The 13,965-nt window shown below is 40.0% G+C and overlaps 1 protein-coding gene across 1 annotated transcript in view; it reads right to left on the minus strand.

Moving 5' to 3' along the window:
- CSMD3 (CUB and Sushi multiple domains 3) overlaps positions 1 to 13,965 on the minus strand; it is a 681,859-nt gene that overhangs the window by 114,032 nt on the left and 553,862 nt on the right. Inside the window, exons 36-38 of the mRNA XM_032181613.1 lie at positions 13,208 to 13,332; positions 4,882 to 4,978; positions 3,599 to 3,703 (exon numbers count right to left, since the gene is read on the minus strand). Of these exons, the coding sequence (XP_032037504.1) occupies positions 3,599 to 3,703; positions 4,882 to 4,978; positions 13,208 to 13,332 (327 nt within the window). The remainder of the gene's footprint in view (positions 1 to 3,598; positions 3,704 to 4,881; positions 4,979 to 13,207; positions 13,333 to 13,965) is intronic.

Genomic DNA, 13,965 nt, shown 5'->3' on the forward strand with positions numbered 1-13,965 from the left:
AGAATAAAATATTTGTGTAATAATCACCTCAATTTTTCCCTAATCTGTTATTTTTAACACAGTATCTTTAGTGTTATAACAGAAATATATCAAATTCCTGACTGCAATAAACACCATGCATTGTATGTGTGCTTTTTCATGGTTGTCAAAAAAGAGAAAATAATAAATTTTTCATTGCAGCTTCCCAGTGAGATAAGAATATGTCTAACATGAAGTGTAAGCAGTTCTGTTACTCTCTTTGCCTAGTACCCTCCCTAGTACTCCACCCTAGTTAATTGTGAAGCCAGAACTGATAAGCAACTAAACATCAGTATATAGGGCAATAGGGAAATATTGTGAAATTCAGTAATGGCAGCACTTCACTATATTATCATCTTCTACATACTTGATAACTTGGTAATGTAACTGATCTCTTCCTGTAAGAATTGAGTTAAATAAAAATTACTATTTAAAGAATCTTTTACAAGTATTTATAATGTATGAATGGTGCAATCTAACACAAATTCTAAGAAATGTATAAAGTAAATACATAAATATTCTCTATAACATATAGAGTGCAGTGAAGCTTGACTTTTCCCTTTAAAACCTGTTTATACAATACATGCCTCAGGTGATCAGGCCTCCCTTCTGATCACATCTGGACCCTGTGATGTGGCTAATTGACAGGGACACAATTAAGGTCTAAGAGGAAAGGGACTGCACAACCTGCTTACTAAACAAATTGGCAAAGACTTGAATTCTGGAATATTACTGACCAGAAAACAATGGCCTCACAATCGTCTAAATAGCGATTCCAAACAAGAACTCTTGGAGCCCTCCAGGGATCACAGTGGGCTGCACCCTTGATCTTTGCTTGTGTTAGGACACCTCCCAGGGTACCCCTGAGAAGTGTATTTCAGGGCTCAGTCCTCAAGGAACAAGCTCAGACAAATGCCGACAAGGACATAGGAAGAGTAATTTGCACCAGGGGGTATTTTGTAAGCATGTAACTGGATTTAGAATAGAATCATTGAAGTTGGAAAAGACCTTTAAGATTCTCTGGTCCAACCATCACCCTACTACAAATGTCACCCACTAAACCATGTCCCTAAGCACCACATCGAATCTTTCCTTAAACACCTCCAGGGACGGTGATGCCACCACTTCCCTGGGCAATCCATTCCAATGCCTGACTGCCCAGGACCCTGCAATAAGTCTCAGATGAACCTTGCCATTCACAAATCTTTAACTAAGTCACTGTTTATATTGTAGCAAATTTCTTTAGATCATTGTGTTAATTTACTAATACTTAGATACTGATTAGGTGTCATTAAAATCATATTATCTTACTTTGTTATCTGCTATAGAGTTATACAATAAATCCTTAACTGCTGCTACATTAGAGTTGTGTTAATCTAATTCCGTGACAGAGGGTCAGAGATGATTAGAACAATTAAGAAGAATGGGTCTTCAAATCAGTGAATTTTGCTCTGATCAATGCATTTATTCTGAAATCTCAGTTTCTTTATTCAGAGATGAAAGCTATATACCAGCTATATACCAGATGAAAGCTATATACCAGTAAATTACGTATTTCAATTATTTGAACATATATGAATACACAGATGCATTTTATTTTTCACTGGATTCAGTCTCATGCTAGTTTGTTTTCATAACTTTTTACATGTTTTTTCCTTCTAAAGTTGTGATAAGTTGAGACAGTACCTGTATTTCAAGAATATAGAAGGATAATGCTAACCTATAATAAATGTTTAGATATGGAGAAGCTATCGTATGGCACTTTTGCAAGGCTATGTACTCTGACTGGCTAATTAGACAACCAGAGCATGAGATTTGTATACTGTAAAAATGACAAAAAATAACCATGAAACAATTATGCAGATTGGACACCATACCCAATATGAGCAGAGGGAATTGCACAGTTGGGGAAAAATAAAATTGTAACAAAATGTTAGTGACTGTCAGAATTCCTGTCAGTCAAGTAAAGGCAATCTCATTCAGATGGAACGTATGTTTATAATTACAGCCTTTTCTGCTGGTGAAGTATTCAGCAATAATTTTTTAAAAATGAAAAAAAAAAAAAAAAAGAAAAAAAAATCTGCTGTTCTCTTATGTACTTACAGGCCATTATGTAATGCATATATTATTGCATTGGGCATAATATGCAGATTTTGGTAACAGTGGGAGCTGCAGGGGCCATTGTAAAGAGAGGTCAAGGGCTGCCCTGTGCTGGACAAAACTCTTTCCAGCTGGTTCCAAATGCAGGGCGCAGCTGAACCCACCACAGGAGTTTGTGGGCCATGCATTTATTCCTGGCTGTTGTATGTTCTGAAAAGATTTTGAAAGAGCAAAAAACGAAGGTGAAAACAAGACATATCAAACTTCCCAATCCATGCAATACAGATTTAAGGCCTGATCTTGCTGCCTTGTAATTAGATGTAATTCTAACAAATACAGAAGTAACAGTATGTAGCTCATTATGTTCAATAGGACTGAATGGAGTCAAGTCCAGTTGGAGGCCAGTCACTAGTGGAGTTCCCCAGGGCTCGATGCTGGGGCTGGTCCTCTTTAATATCTTCATTGATGATCTGGATGAGGGCACTGAGTGCACCCTCAGTAAGTTTGCAGATGACACCAAGCTATGCGCCTGTGTCGATCTGCTAGAGGGTAGGAAGGCTCTGCAGGAGGATCTGGATAGGCTGGACCGATGGGCTGAGGTCAACTGCATGAAGTTCAACAAGGCCAAGTGCCGGGTCCTGCACCTGGGGCGCAATAACCCCAAGCAGAGCTACAGGCTGGGAGATGAGTGGTTGGAGAGCTGCCAGGCAGAGAAGGACCTGGGAGTGATGGTGGATAGTCGGCTGAATATGAGCCAGCAGTGTGCTCAGGTGGCCAAGAAGGCCAACGGCATCCTGGCTTGCATAAGAAACAGTGTGGCCAGCAGGTCTAGGGAGGTGATCGTCCCCCTGTACTCAGCTCTGGTGAGGCCGCACCTCGAGTACTGTGTTCAGTTTTGGGCCCCTCGCTACAAGAAGGACATCGAGGTGCTTGAGCGGGTCCAGAGAAGGGTGACAAAGCTGGTGAGGGGCCTGGAGAACAAGTTCTACGAGGAGCGGCTGAGGGAGCTGGGCTTGTTCAGCCTGGAGAAAAGGAGGCTCAGGGGCGACCTTGTTGCTCTTTACAGATACCTTTAAGGAGGCTGTAGCGAGGTGGGGGTTGGTCTGTTCTCCCACGTGCCTGGTGACAGGACGAGGGGGAATGGGCTTAAGTTGAGCCAGGGGAGTTTTAGGTTGGATGTTAGGAAGAACTTCTTTACCGAAAGGGTTGTTAGACATTGGAACAGGCTGCCTAGGGAAGTGGTGGAGTCACCATCCCTGGAAGTCTTTAAAAGACGTTTAGATGTAGAGCTTAGGGATATGGTTTAGTGGGGACTGTTAGTGTTAGGTCAGAGGTTGAACTCGATGATCTTGAGGTCTCTTCCAACCTAGAAATTCTGTGATTCTGTGATTCTGTGAATATTCCTCTTTCATGTCGTTTCAGTACACTTGATGTCTAGAACCAGAAAGCGGTCTTAATTAGTAGAACATATCTGCATTACCTGTATACTCAAGATGAAATCCAGCAGCTGAAACACTGATATCAGACTGAAAGTTTAGGTACAGATTATTTGATGTGCTGTTTAGAAGTGGAGGTATGGTTGTTCCTGAAAAGAGAAATCAAAATATTATTGAAATGCACAGAAATTGAAGTAAGTACATATGTAAAATGGGTGTGGGTACAAAAAGACAGAGAAAAAGAGAAAGAGAAAGAGAAAGAGAAAGAGAAAGAGAAAGAGAAAGAGAAAGAGAAAGAGAAAGAGAAAGAGGCAAAGATCATTGAATCAATTCTTACATATTTTGTCTTAGAATCATAAAAATCATAAAATAGTTTGGGTTGCAAGGGATCCTTAAAGATTATCTAGACGCCCCATGCCCCCACCCCCCCCCAAAACTCTGCCATGGACAGGGACATCTTTCATTAGATCAGGTTGCTCAAAATCCTGCCAGCATGCATGCTTGTCAAATATCTGCCCCTATTAAACTTTTATTACATTTTCAGTGCAAGACAGTATTGGAGACAAGAACTGTGGACATTCAGGGAAACAGGGTCTAAGGTCATATCACACACTTTTATCAACAAAAGTAGAAATACTCACTAGGGTTTTCATAAAAGCAAGAGCAAATCCTGTAACTGGAATAACTTCAAGCATTACAATCAAATATATAAAACAACACCAAAGATATTAATAAGGCTTTTCTTAGAAATGTAATTGATTACTTATTTGTTTCAGCATAAGCCTGTAACAGGAATCTTAGAATGGAAAGGCAACAAACTCATTATTAGTAATCTCATGTCATACACAAGAAGTAGAATAAAAGAAAATAAGGAAAACAAACAAACAGATCTCATTTATCTAAAATAGGGGTAAAGAATGCATTCTTTAGTAATGTAGTATTTCATGAGGCACCTACTGTAGAGGTCTGTATTTCTGTCCCCTGCTATAAGAGTGGGCAAATCATGAGATTAATAGAAGCCAGCATTCATGAAGTTCATGCCTATAGTTTAGGAGTCTCTGAATATTATTTCATTCCTAAAATTTACAATTTTTCAAATTTGTGAAAATGACTGATTACTAACAGATGATGACAGAAGATGACTTACAGAAGTCTTACAGAAGACAACTGATTACTAAAATAAAAAAAATATATATTACCTGTTGTTAATCATGGGAGAAATAAACACAGAAAGGGGGAAAAAAAAAAAAAAAGAACTAGAAAAAGATGTGTGTTTAAAATCTATGTTGACTCTGTGAAATATATCTTATAAAATATTCTCAGTCACCTGAATAACTTCCGAGCCTTGGAGCATTGTTGTCAGCACCATCATAAAAGTCTAAGGAATCCCAGTTGTGTTCTGTAGCAAAACTCACCACTTGAACCTATGAAGAAAAATGTGAGGTAAAGAATATAAACTTAATCCCCTCTGCATTAATGTAAAAATACTGTAAATTGTAGAACAGAACAGAAAGAAACAGAACAGAAAGGAATAGAACAGTTCAGCTGGAAGGTCATCAAGTCCAACTTCCTGACCACTTCAGGAACTCTGTTGCTTTCAATCATGAAAAGTTGTTTTTTGCTGTCATTGCCAAAGTCAATGGGAAATCAACATTAAGCAAATAAAATTGCATTCTAACAATTTTGTTTGGATTTAATTGCCAATTCAGACTTACAAATTATGTGACCCTTAGTGACAACCATATATTACCTCTGACAAGAGCTACACAGCCATGAAAATCATGTATGCACAGAACACTATTCCAATACCCAGATTATTTGGAGGACATTGAGGGGAAGACAAAATAGAATATTGCCAATTACTGCAGTTTCTTTGTGATTCTTTCTAGCTTATCCAGCATTAATGACAGTTCTGCAATGTCAGCTGTACATGTATGTTCAATTCTACCACCAGGTAAGAGCAGCCTCCTGTGTTTGGTTATTTTCATCAGTAACATCTCCTGGGGAGGAGAAGTTACAAGCATGCTGCAAGCAAAAGGCAGAACATTCACTTCATTCCTTCCAGAGGTGACAACATCATTTGTCTCCTTAGGAGATGCAAAAATGGAAGCAAATAGACTGCAAGAGAGAGCATAAATATGTTCTCATGAAGTGAAAACACTCACTGCAAAGTAGAGAACTGCTAGGTTCCTATTCCTGTTTTGGAGGTAATAGGGCAAGGATATTTTTCTTTTATTTTTAGAGATCTAACTGTTTAATGAAACACATTTAAAGAGTGACAGAAGCAGGGATGAAACCCAAACCACCCTCTAAAATGAATGTCTTAGTCACCAAATTAAAGAATTATGCTTGCTTTTGTTGTTCTTCTGTCTCACTTATTCTTCCCTTTGATTTCTCCAAAAAGCTTCAACAACAGAAATAAGCACAATTTCAGTGCAAGTAATTTCTGAAAAGATACAGAATTGGACCTAGGAAACCTGCAGATTGAATTTTGATATTTATTTATTTATTTATTTATTTAATGTGTTTTCAGGGCCAGATTGCTGCTGACTGCAGTTTTTACATTAGGCATAAAACACCTAATTTAAAATATCTATTTTAGTTTAAGTTATATTAGTGGCCCTAACCTTACCATGTAGTCAGTAAAGACAGGCAGTGAAGTAAGTCTGTACTATGTGTTTTGAATTACCTATTTGAGATGACTTTCTGCCTTAAATTATAAGAAAGTTATAGTACACTAAATTCCCATTTTAATGTATTTAAGTCTGCCTGAAGATAGTTTTTTAGTGCACACTCTTCCTTTTAACTAAATCTACTTTTAAATCTCTGGTTTTTTATTTCATATTAAATAGTGCAGCATTTACACCTGGTAACGCTGCTTGAACGAATTCAGTAATGTAGTCATACAGAATCACAGAATGGCCGAGGTCGGAAGGGAACTCTGGAGATCATCTAGTCCACCCCCTGCCGAGCAGGATCACCTAGAGCACATTCTGCAGGATGCCATCCAGGCAGGTTTTGAATATCTCCAGAGAAGGAGACTCCACAACCTCTCTGGGCAACCTGATCCACTGCTCTGTCGCCCTCAGAGTGAAGAAGCGCCCCCTCAGGTTCAGATGGAACTTCCTGTGCTTCAGTTTGTGCCTGTCGTCCTCTCGCTGGGCACAAGTGAAAAGAGACTGGCTCCATCCTCTTGACACCTGCCTCCTGATATTTATTAATGAGGTCTCCCCTCAGTCTTCTCTTTTCCAGGCTAAACAGACTCAGCTCTCTCAGCCTGTCCTCGTACAACAGGTGCTCCAGTCCTCTAATCATCTTAGCATCCCTCCTCTGGACTCGCTCCAGTAGTTCTACGTCCCTCTTGTACTAGGGAGCTCAGAACCAGACACAATACTCCAGGTGTGTCCTCACCAGAACTGAGTAGACGGGGAGGATCACCTCCCTTGGACCTGCTGGCAACACTTCTGAATGCAGCCCCAGATACTGTTGGCCTTCCTGGTCACAAGGGCACATTGCTGGCTCATGGTCAGCCCAATGTTCGCCAGGACTCCCAGGTCTCTCTCTGCAGAGCTGCTATCCAGCAGCTCACCCCCTAGCCTGTACTAGTGCTTGGGGTTATTCCTGTTGAGGTGCATGACCTTCCACTCGCCCTTGTTGAACTTCATGAGGTTCCTCATGACCCAACCCTCCAGCCTGCTGAGGTCCCTCCAAATGGCAGCACGGCTCTCTGGGGTGTCAGCCACTGCTCTGAGCTTTGTGTCACTAGAAAACTTGCTGAGGGTGCACTCTGTTCCATTTTCCAGGTCATTGATGAATAAGTTGAAGAAGATGGGACCCAGCACCTGGGGAACAGCGCTAGCTACCAGCCTCCAACTAGACTCCACACCACTGAGCACTACCCTCTGAGCTCTGCCATCCATCCAATTATCAGTCCACCTCATTGTCAGATCATCTAGGTCACACTTCCTGAGTTTGTCTATGAGAATATTATGGGAGACAGTGTCAAAAGCCTTGCTGAAGTCAAGGTAGACCACATCCACTGCTTTCCCCTCATATACCCAGCTAATGATACACACCTAAATAGTTTAAGTTCTGTCCTACACATTTCACAGAAGAATAGGCATTCATGATATAATAATTTTTTGTTCGTTAAATCTTGGAAAATATATTTGTTACTTTGGGATAATATATATTGATCATATGAAATGTCCAGCTATTTCAAGCATTTACATAAACACAAGTGCATTATCTACCACAGTATCTTAAATATCCACATTTGCATGCATTCACAGGTTGGAAATAATCAGTCACTCAAGTTTTAAAATGTTGCCTCAAGTAGCTGAATTTCAGAGTTATAATTATCTATATGTGTATATCATTTTTTTCCTTCTCAAGTGAAAAAAAAAAAGGCTGAACTGTTTCAGCCCATTTCTGATGTCATTAGTGGATATAAACGTAAGTTAAGTTCTCAGAAATATCTCAGTACAAATACTGATAGGAATTCCAATGTGTACCCCATTTTACTGATCCGGTATCATCAGTTAATTGTATCAGGGACTTCAGCTTTCTCACAGCTACTCCTGAAAATCAAACAGGATTAAAGGATAGAGACTGAATATCATGCTTCATGACTATCTTCAGTGATAGTATTAGGCAGCCAGCATGGTTTCAGCAAAGGCAAATCTTGCCTAACCAATCTGGTAGCCTTCTATGATGGAGTGACAGCATCAGTGGACAAAGGAAGGGCGATGGATACCATCTACCTGGACTTGAGCAAAGCCTTTGATATGGTCCCTCACCACACTCTTCTCTCTAAATTGGAAAGGTATAGATTTGAAGGATGGACTTTTAGGTGGATAAAGAATTGTTTGGCTGGTTGCAGCCAGAGGGTTGTGGTCAACAGTTTTATGTCTGGGTGGAGGCTGGTGACAAGTGCTGTCCCTCAGGGGTTGGTCTTGGGACTGGTGCTTTTCAACATCTTTATCAATGACATAGAAGACGGAATCGAGTGCACCCTCTTCAAGTTTGCAGATGACATCAAGTTGAGCGGTGTAGTCAATACAATAGAGAGAAGAGATGCTGTCCAGAGGGACATGGACAGGTTGGAGAAGTGGGCCCATGAGAACCTAACGAGGTTCAACAAGGCCAAGTGCAAGGTGTTGCACTTGGGCTGGGGCAATCCCAGGTATTTATATAGACTGGGAGAACTTGAGAGCAGCCCTGTGGGGAAGGACTTGGGGATCCTGATGGATGAGAAGCTGGACATGACCCAGCAGTGCGCACTTGCAGCCCAGATGGCCATCTGTGTCCTGGGCTGCATTAAAAAATGGGTGGCCAGCAGGTAGAGGGAGGTGATTGTCCCCCTCTACTCTGCTCTTGTGAGACCCCACCTAGAATACTGCGTGCAGGCCTACTAGGGCCCCCAGCACAAGAATGATATGGAGCTCTTGCAACGAGTCCAGAGGAGGGCCACTAAGATGATTAGAGGACTGGAGTACCTCCCCTGTGAGAAAAAAGGTTGATGGAACTGGTCTTGTTTAGCTTGGAGAAGAGAAGGCTCCGGGGAGACCTCATTGTGGCCTTCCAGTACTTGAAGGGAGCTTATAAACAGGAGGGGGGATGCCTGTTTATGTGTGTTGATAGTGATAGAACTAGGGGGAATAGTTTTAAACAAAGACGGGAGATTTAGGTTAGAAATTAGGAGAAAGTTTTTCACTCAGAGGGTGGTAAGGTACTGGAACAGGTTGCCCAGCTAGGTTGTGGATGTCCCATCCCTGAAGGCATTCAAGGCCAGTCTGGATGCAGCTCTGGGCAACCTGCTCTAGTGGTTGGCAACCATGCCCAGAGCAGGGGGGTTGAAACTAGATGATCTTTAAGGTCCTCTTCAACCCAGGTCATTCTATGATTCTATGATTAAAGGTTCTACAAACCTAATTACAATCATAGGCATGTCCATGAAATTGCATTTCTGCCATTACATTTGCACAACTATAAATGAATAACTTATTCAGAGACTGACAAGTCATGATCCCAGTTCTCTCAGCCGCTCCTCGTAGACCTTGTTTTCTAGACCCTTCACCAGCTTCTCTGGACATAATCTAGGGACTCAATGTCCTTCTTGTTGTTAGGTTCCCAAAACTGAACACAGTACTCAAGGTGTGGCCTAACCAAAGCAGAGTACAGGAGGACAATCACTTCCTTGGTTCTGATGACTATGCTATTCCTGATACAAGCTAGGGTGCAGCTGGCCTCCTTGTCCAGCTGGAAACACTGCTGGCTCACATTCAGCCGAGCACTGACCAATACTCCCAGATCCTTTTCGGTCACACAGCTTTCCAGACACTCTGCCCCAAGCCTGCTGTGCTGTCCGAGTTTTTTGTGACCAAAGTGCAGGACACGGTACTTGGTTTTGTTAAACTTCATCCCATTAGCCTTGGCCCATCAATCCATCCTGTTCAGGTCCCTCTGCAGGGTTTTCCTATCCTCTGGCAGATCGCCACTTCCCCCCAACTTGGTGTCATCTGCAGACTTACTGAGGGTGCATTCAATTCTTTCATCCAAATCATAAATAAAGATATTAAAGAGGATGGGCCACAACACTGACCCGTGGGGAACACCACTGGTGACTAGTCGACAGATGGATTTCACTCCATTCACCACCACTCTTTGGGCCCAGCCATCCAGACAGTTTTTAACCCAGTTTTTAAGACTGTACCTGTCTAAGCCATGGGCTTCCCCCTTCTCCAGGAGAATACTGAGGGAGACTATGTCAAAGGCCTTTGTGAAGTCTAGGTAGACTATGTCAACAGCCTTTCCCTCATCCACCAGGTGAGTTACTTGGTCATAGGAGCAGATGAGGTTGGTCAGGTAGGACCTGCCTTTTATGAACCCATGCTGGCTTGCTCTGATCTTCTGGTTGTCCTGCACATGCTGTGTGACTGCACTGAAGATGATCTGTTCTATAACCTTTCCTGGCACCAAGGTCAGGCTGACAGGCCTATAGTTTACCAAATCCTCTTTATGATCTTTCTTATAGATGGGTGTCACATTAGCAAGTCTCCAGTCATCTGGGACCTCTCCATTTGACCAGGACCACTGATTTAGTCACCTAATGTGGTGTGTAATGATACATAAACTCTTACAGAAATCAGCAGTGAGTGCCTAACTCAGGACTGCAGTCAATGTCTAATTTAAATGCTCTGAACTATCTTCACAGTCTTTAGCTTTCATTACTGATTGCATAGAAAATATAGAGAATGCAGGATCCTAACTTAATCAAGTGTTTTAATCAAGTAGTGTTCTTCAAAATCAATTTCAAATTTGTTTTAGCTTATAAATAATATTGCTGATGGGCAGTGATGGCTCTTTGAAAATAGAACTCATAATTTTCTTAAATGTTACCATGTATGAAATTAGGTTGCATTTGTGATGTTTCTGTTTTCTGTAAACTTTTTACATTTTTATTAAATATTTTAGTTATTTCAAACAAAAACAGAATTTTCAAAATGATTATATAGCAGTAAACTATAAAATACTATATATAGTATATTCATATACTATATATACACTATATATATAGTATATATATTCTATATATAGTCTATTCATATACTATACTATAAATAGTATATATATACTATATATAGAATATAAATAGCAGTAAACTACAAAATAATATTTTATTAAATATTATAAAATAATATTTTGTTCAACATTATACTATCTTGTTCAACATCTTCATTGATGACCTTGATGAGGAAATAGAGTCTGCCCTCAGCAAGTGTGTCACTGATACAAAGTTCGGTGGAGTGGCCAACACACCAGAAGGCTGTGCTGCCATTCAGCGAGACCTGGACCAGCTGGAGAGATGGGCAGGAAGAAACCAAATGAGGTTTAATAAGAGCAAGTGTAGAGTCCTGCACCTGGGAAGGAACAACCGCATGTATCAGTCCAGGCTGGGCGATGACCTGCTGGAGAGGAGCTCTAAGGAGAAGGACCTGGGGGTCCTGGTGGACGACAGGTTGACCATGAGCCAGCAGTGTGCCCTGGTGGCCAAGAAGGCCAAGGGGATCCTGGCGTGCATTAAAAGGAGTGTGGCCAGCAGGTCAAGGGAGGTGATCCTGCCCCTCTACTCTGCTCTGGTCAGGCCTCACCTGTGTCCAGTTCTGGGCTTGCCAGTACAAAAAAGACAGGGATCTCCTGGAAAGAGTACAGCGGAGGGCCACAAAGATGATATAGGGCCTGGAGCATCTTCCTTATGAGGAAAGGCTGAAAGACCTGGGTCTGTTCAGCCTGGAGAAAAGAAGACTGAGAGGGGATCTTATTAAAGTTTACAGATACTTTAAGCATGGAAGACAGAGGGATTTGGCCAACCTGTTTTCAGTGGTTTGTGGGGACAAGACAAGGGGCAATGGCCAAAAAATGGATCACAAAAAGTTCTGCACCAACAAGTGAAAGAACTTCTTCATGGTGAGGGTGACAGAGCAGTGGAACAGGCCGCCCAGAGAGGTTGTGGAGTCTCCTCTGGAGATATTCAAGGCCCATCTGGATGCCTACCTGAGCAACCTGCTCTAGGTAACCTGCTTTTGCAGCAGGGTTGGACCCGATGATTTCTCGAGGTCCCTTCCAACCCCTACAATTCTGTGATTCTGTCATTCTATGATTTTGAAAACTCTTGATGAATTAGAATACATTAAAATCTCTGTAATGTAATTTATTAAAAAACAGATATAATAATGGTTATTCTGTTTCCTTTCCAAAACTTTTAAATGTAAATTTAGAAATAATCTCTTCAATTTTAAATGGACTCCAACAGGCAATTGGACCTTTATTACATCTTTATATACAGAAACTAAGTTTTTTATTCTTTTAAAATTATTATTTTTATTTTATTTTATTTTATTTTGCTTTTGAAACAAGGGCATAGAAAACTTGCTACCATGGTTTCTTGATAAATGTTAAGGTAGAAATTACATGAGATGAAGCTTGAAAGTTCTATTATACTAGCCATAACTGCCTCACTAAATTTCTCACTAAAAAGTGAGATATACATAACCTAGCTTTATAGATAATTTTCTGCTATATATTCCATGAAGGTCTTAATCTAAATTTTTGTAAAATAGAATTACATCAGTATTTTAAAGGACTCATTCCGAACTCCAGTTGAAGCATATTTATGTAACAATTAACTTTTGTAACTATATGTAAAATAACAGAACTTCTAAGAAAACGTGCATAATCTCTCCATGGAAAGAACCCATCTAATTTCACTCTGCAAGAACAAGATTTATGTAATTTGATGGAGGGAGGAAAACAAAACAAAACCAAACAAACAAACAAAAAACAAAGCAAAACAAAACTGACAAAAAAAAAAGCACACATGGGGAAGCATCTCTATTCCCTCTTACTTACAATGAATCACTGACATACTGAAATAATATATTTTAAACTTTTAAAAAGTTACGGGTATATCTTTTAAAATTTCTTTAAATCTTACATCCTTTAAGAACTGCGTGAATGAAAAGATGTGCAATGAGTTCCACTGTGACCATCATTAGTGAGAGAAAGGATGTATGAAAACCCTTTTCATGCTCTTGCGCCAGGAAAAACATTTTTAAACACGATGATAACAAGAAAATAACAAGTATACTTACCTGAATCCCAGCTCCCTCTGGTACTGTGATCTTCCACACACAATTCAGATTGTTGTCATAAGGTTCAGGGTAACCAGGAGACAAAATGGTCCCTTTGCGCTTTGTTAAAATTCCACCACAGGGCACTGAAAGGAAATGCACAAGTCAAAAAAAAAGAAGTGCAAAGCCTCACAAGTGAGAAGAGTTATTATTATTAAAGCTTAATCAACATTCATCATACTATATCTGAAAACTTTTGTAAATTTATGTTACACTTAAAAAATATATATATTTGCCTCAGGAACAACAACAACAACAACAACAAAAACAAACAAAACAACAACAAAGTGGCATCATTGCCCATGGAACCACACAATTTTTCAAGGTCCCTTCCAACCCATGTCGTTCTATGATTCCATGATTCATTCATATACCCCTGTCTTATTTATTTGACCTTTAACAAAACAAAATTTATTCCAATATGTCCTAGTAACCTTACAAAGATAAAGTTTAATTGTTAGTGCTTAAGAATGAAGTTTGAACAGTTACGTATTTTATTAGTATAAAGGAGTAAAATAGAAAAATTCTATCTCAATATTGCTATTTTTATTGTCTAAATAATCAATAATCAGTCTCAACTCCTTGGCAACTCTTCTTTGATTGTATGAATTACGCAATTACAGACTATGGATCTATCATATTAGTAAAGAGATTGGTAAAGGCTTACTTCACTCATCATATCTATGTCCATGGATTAATAATAGTGTTACACATGAAAT

Source organism: Aythya fuligula, chromosome 2 (genome assembly GCF_009819795.1).
Source record: "Aythya fuligula isolate bAytFul2 chromosome 2, bAytFul2.pri, whole genome shotgun sequence".
Taxonomy (NCBI): Eukaryota; Metazoa; Chordata; class Aves; order Anseriformes; family Anatidae; genus Aythya; species Aythya fuligula.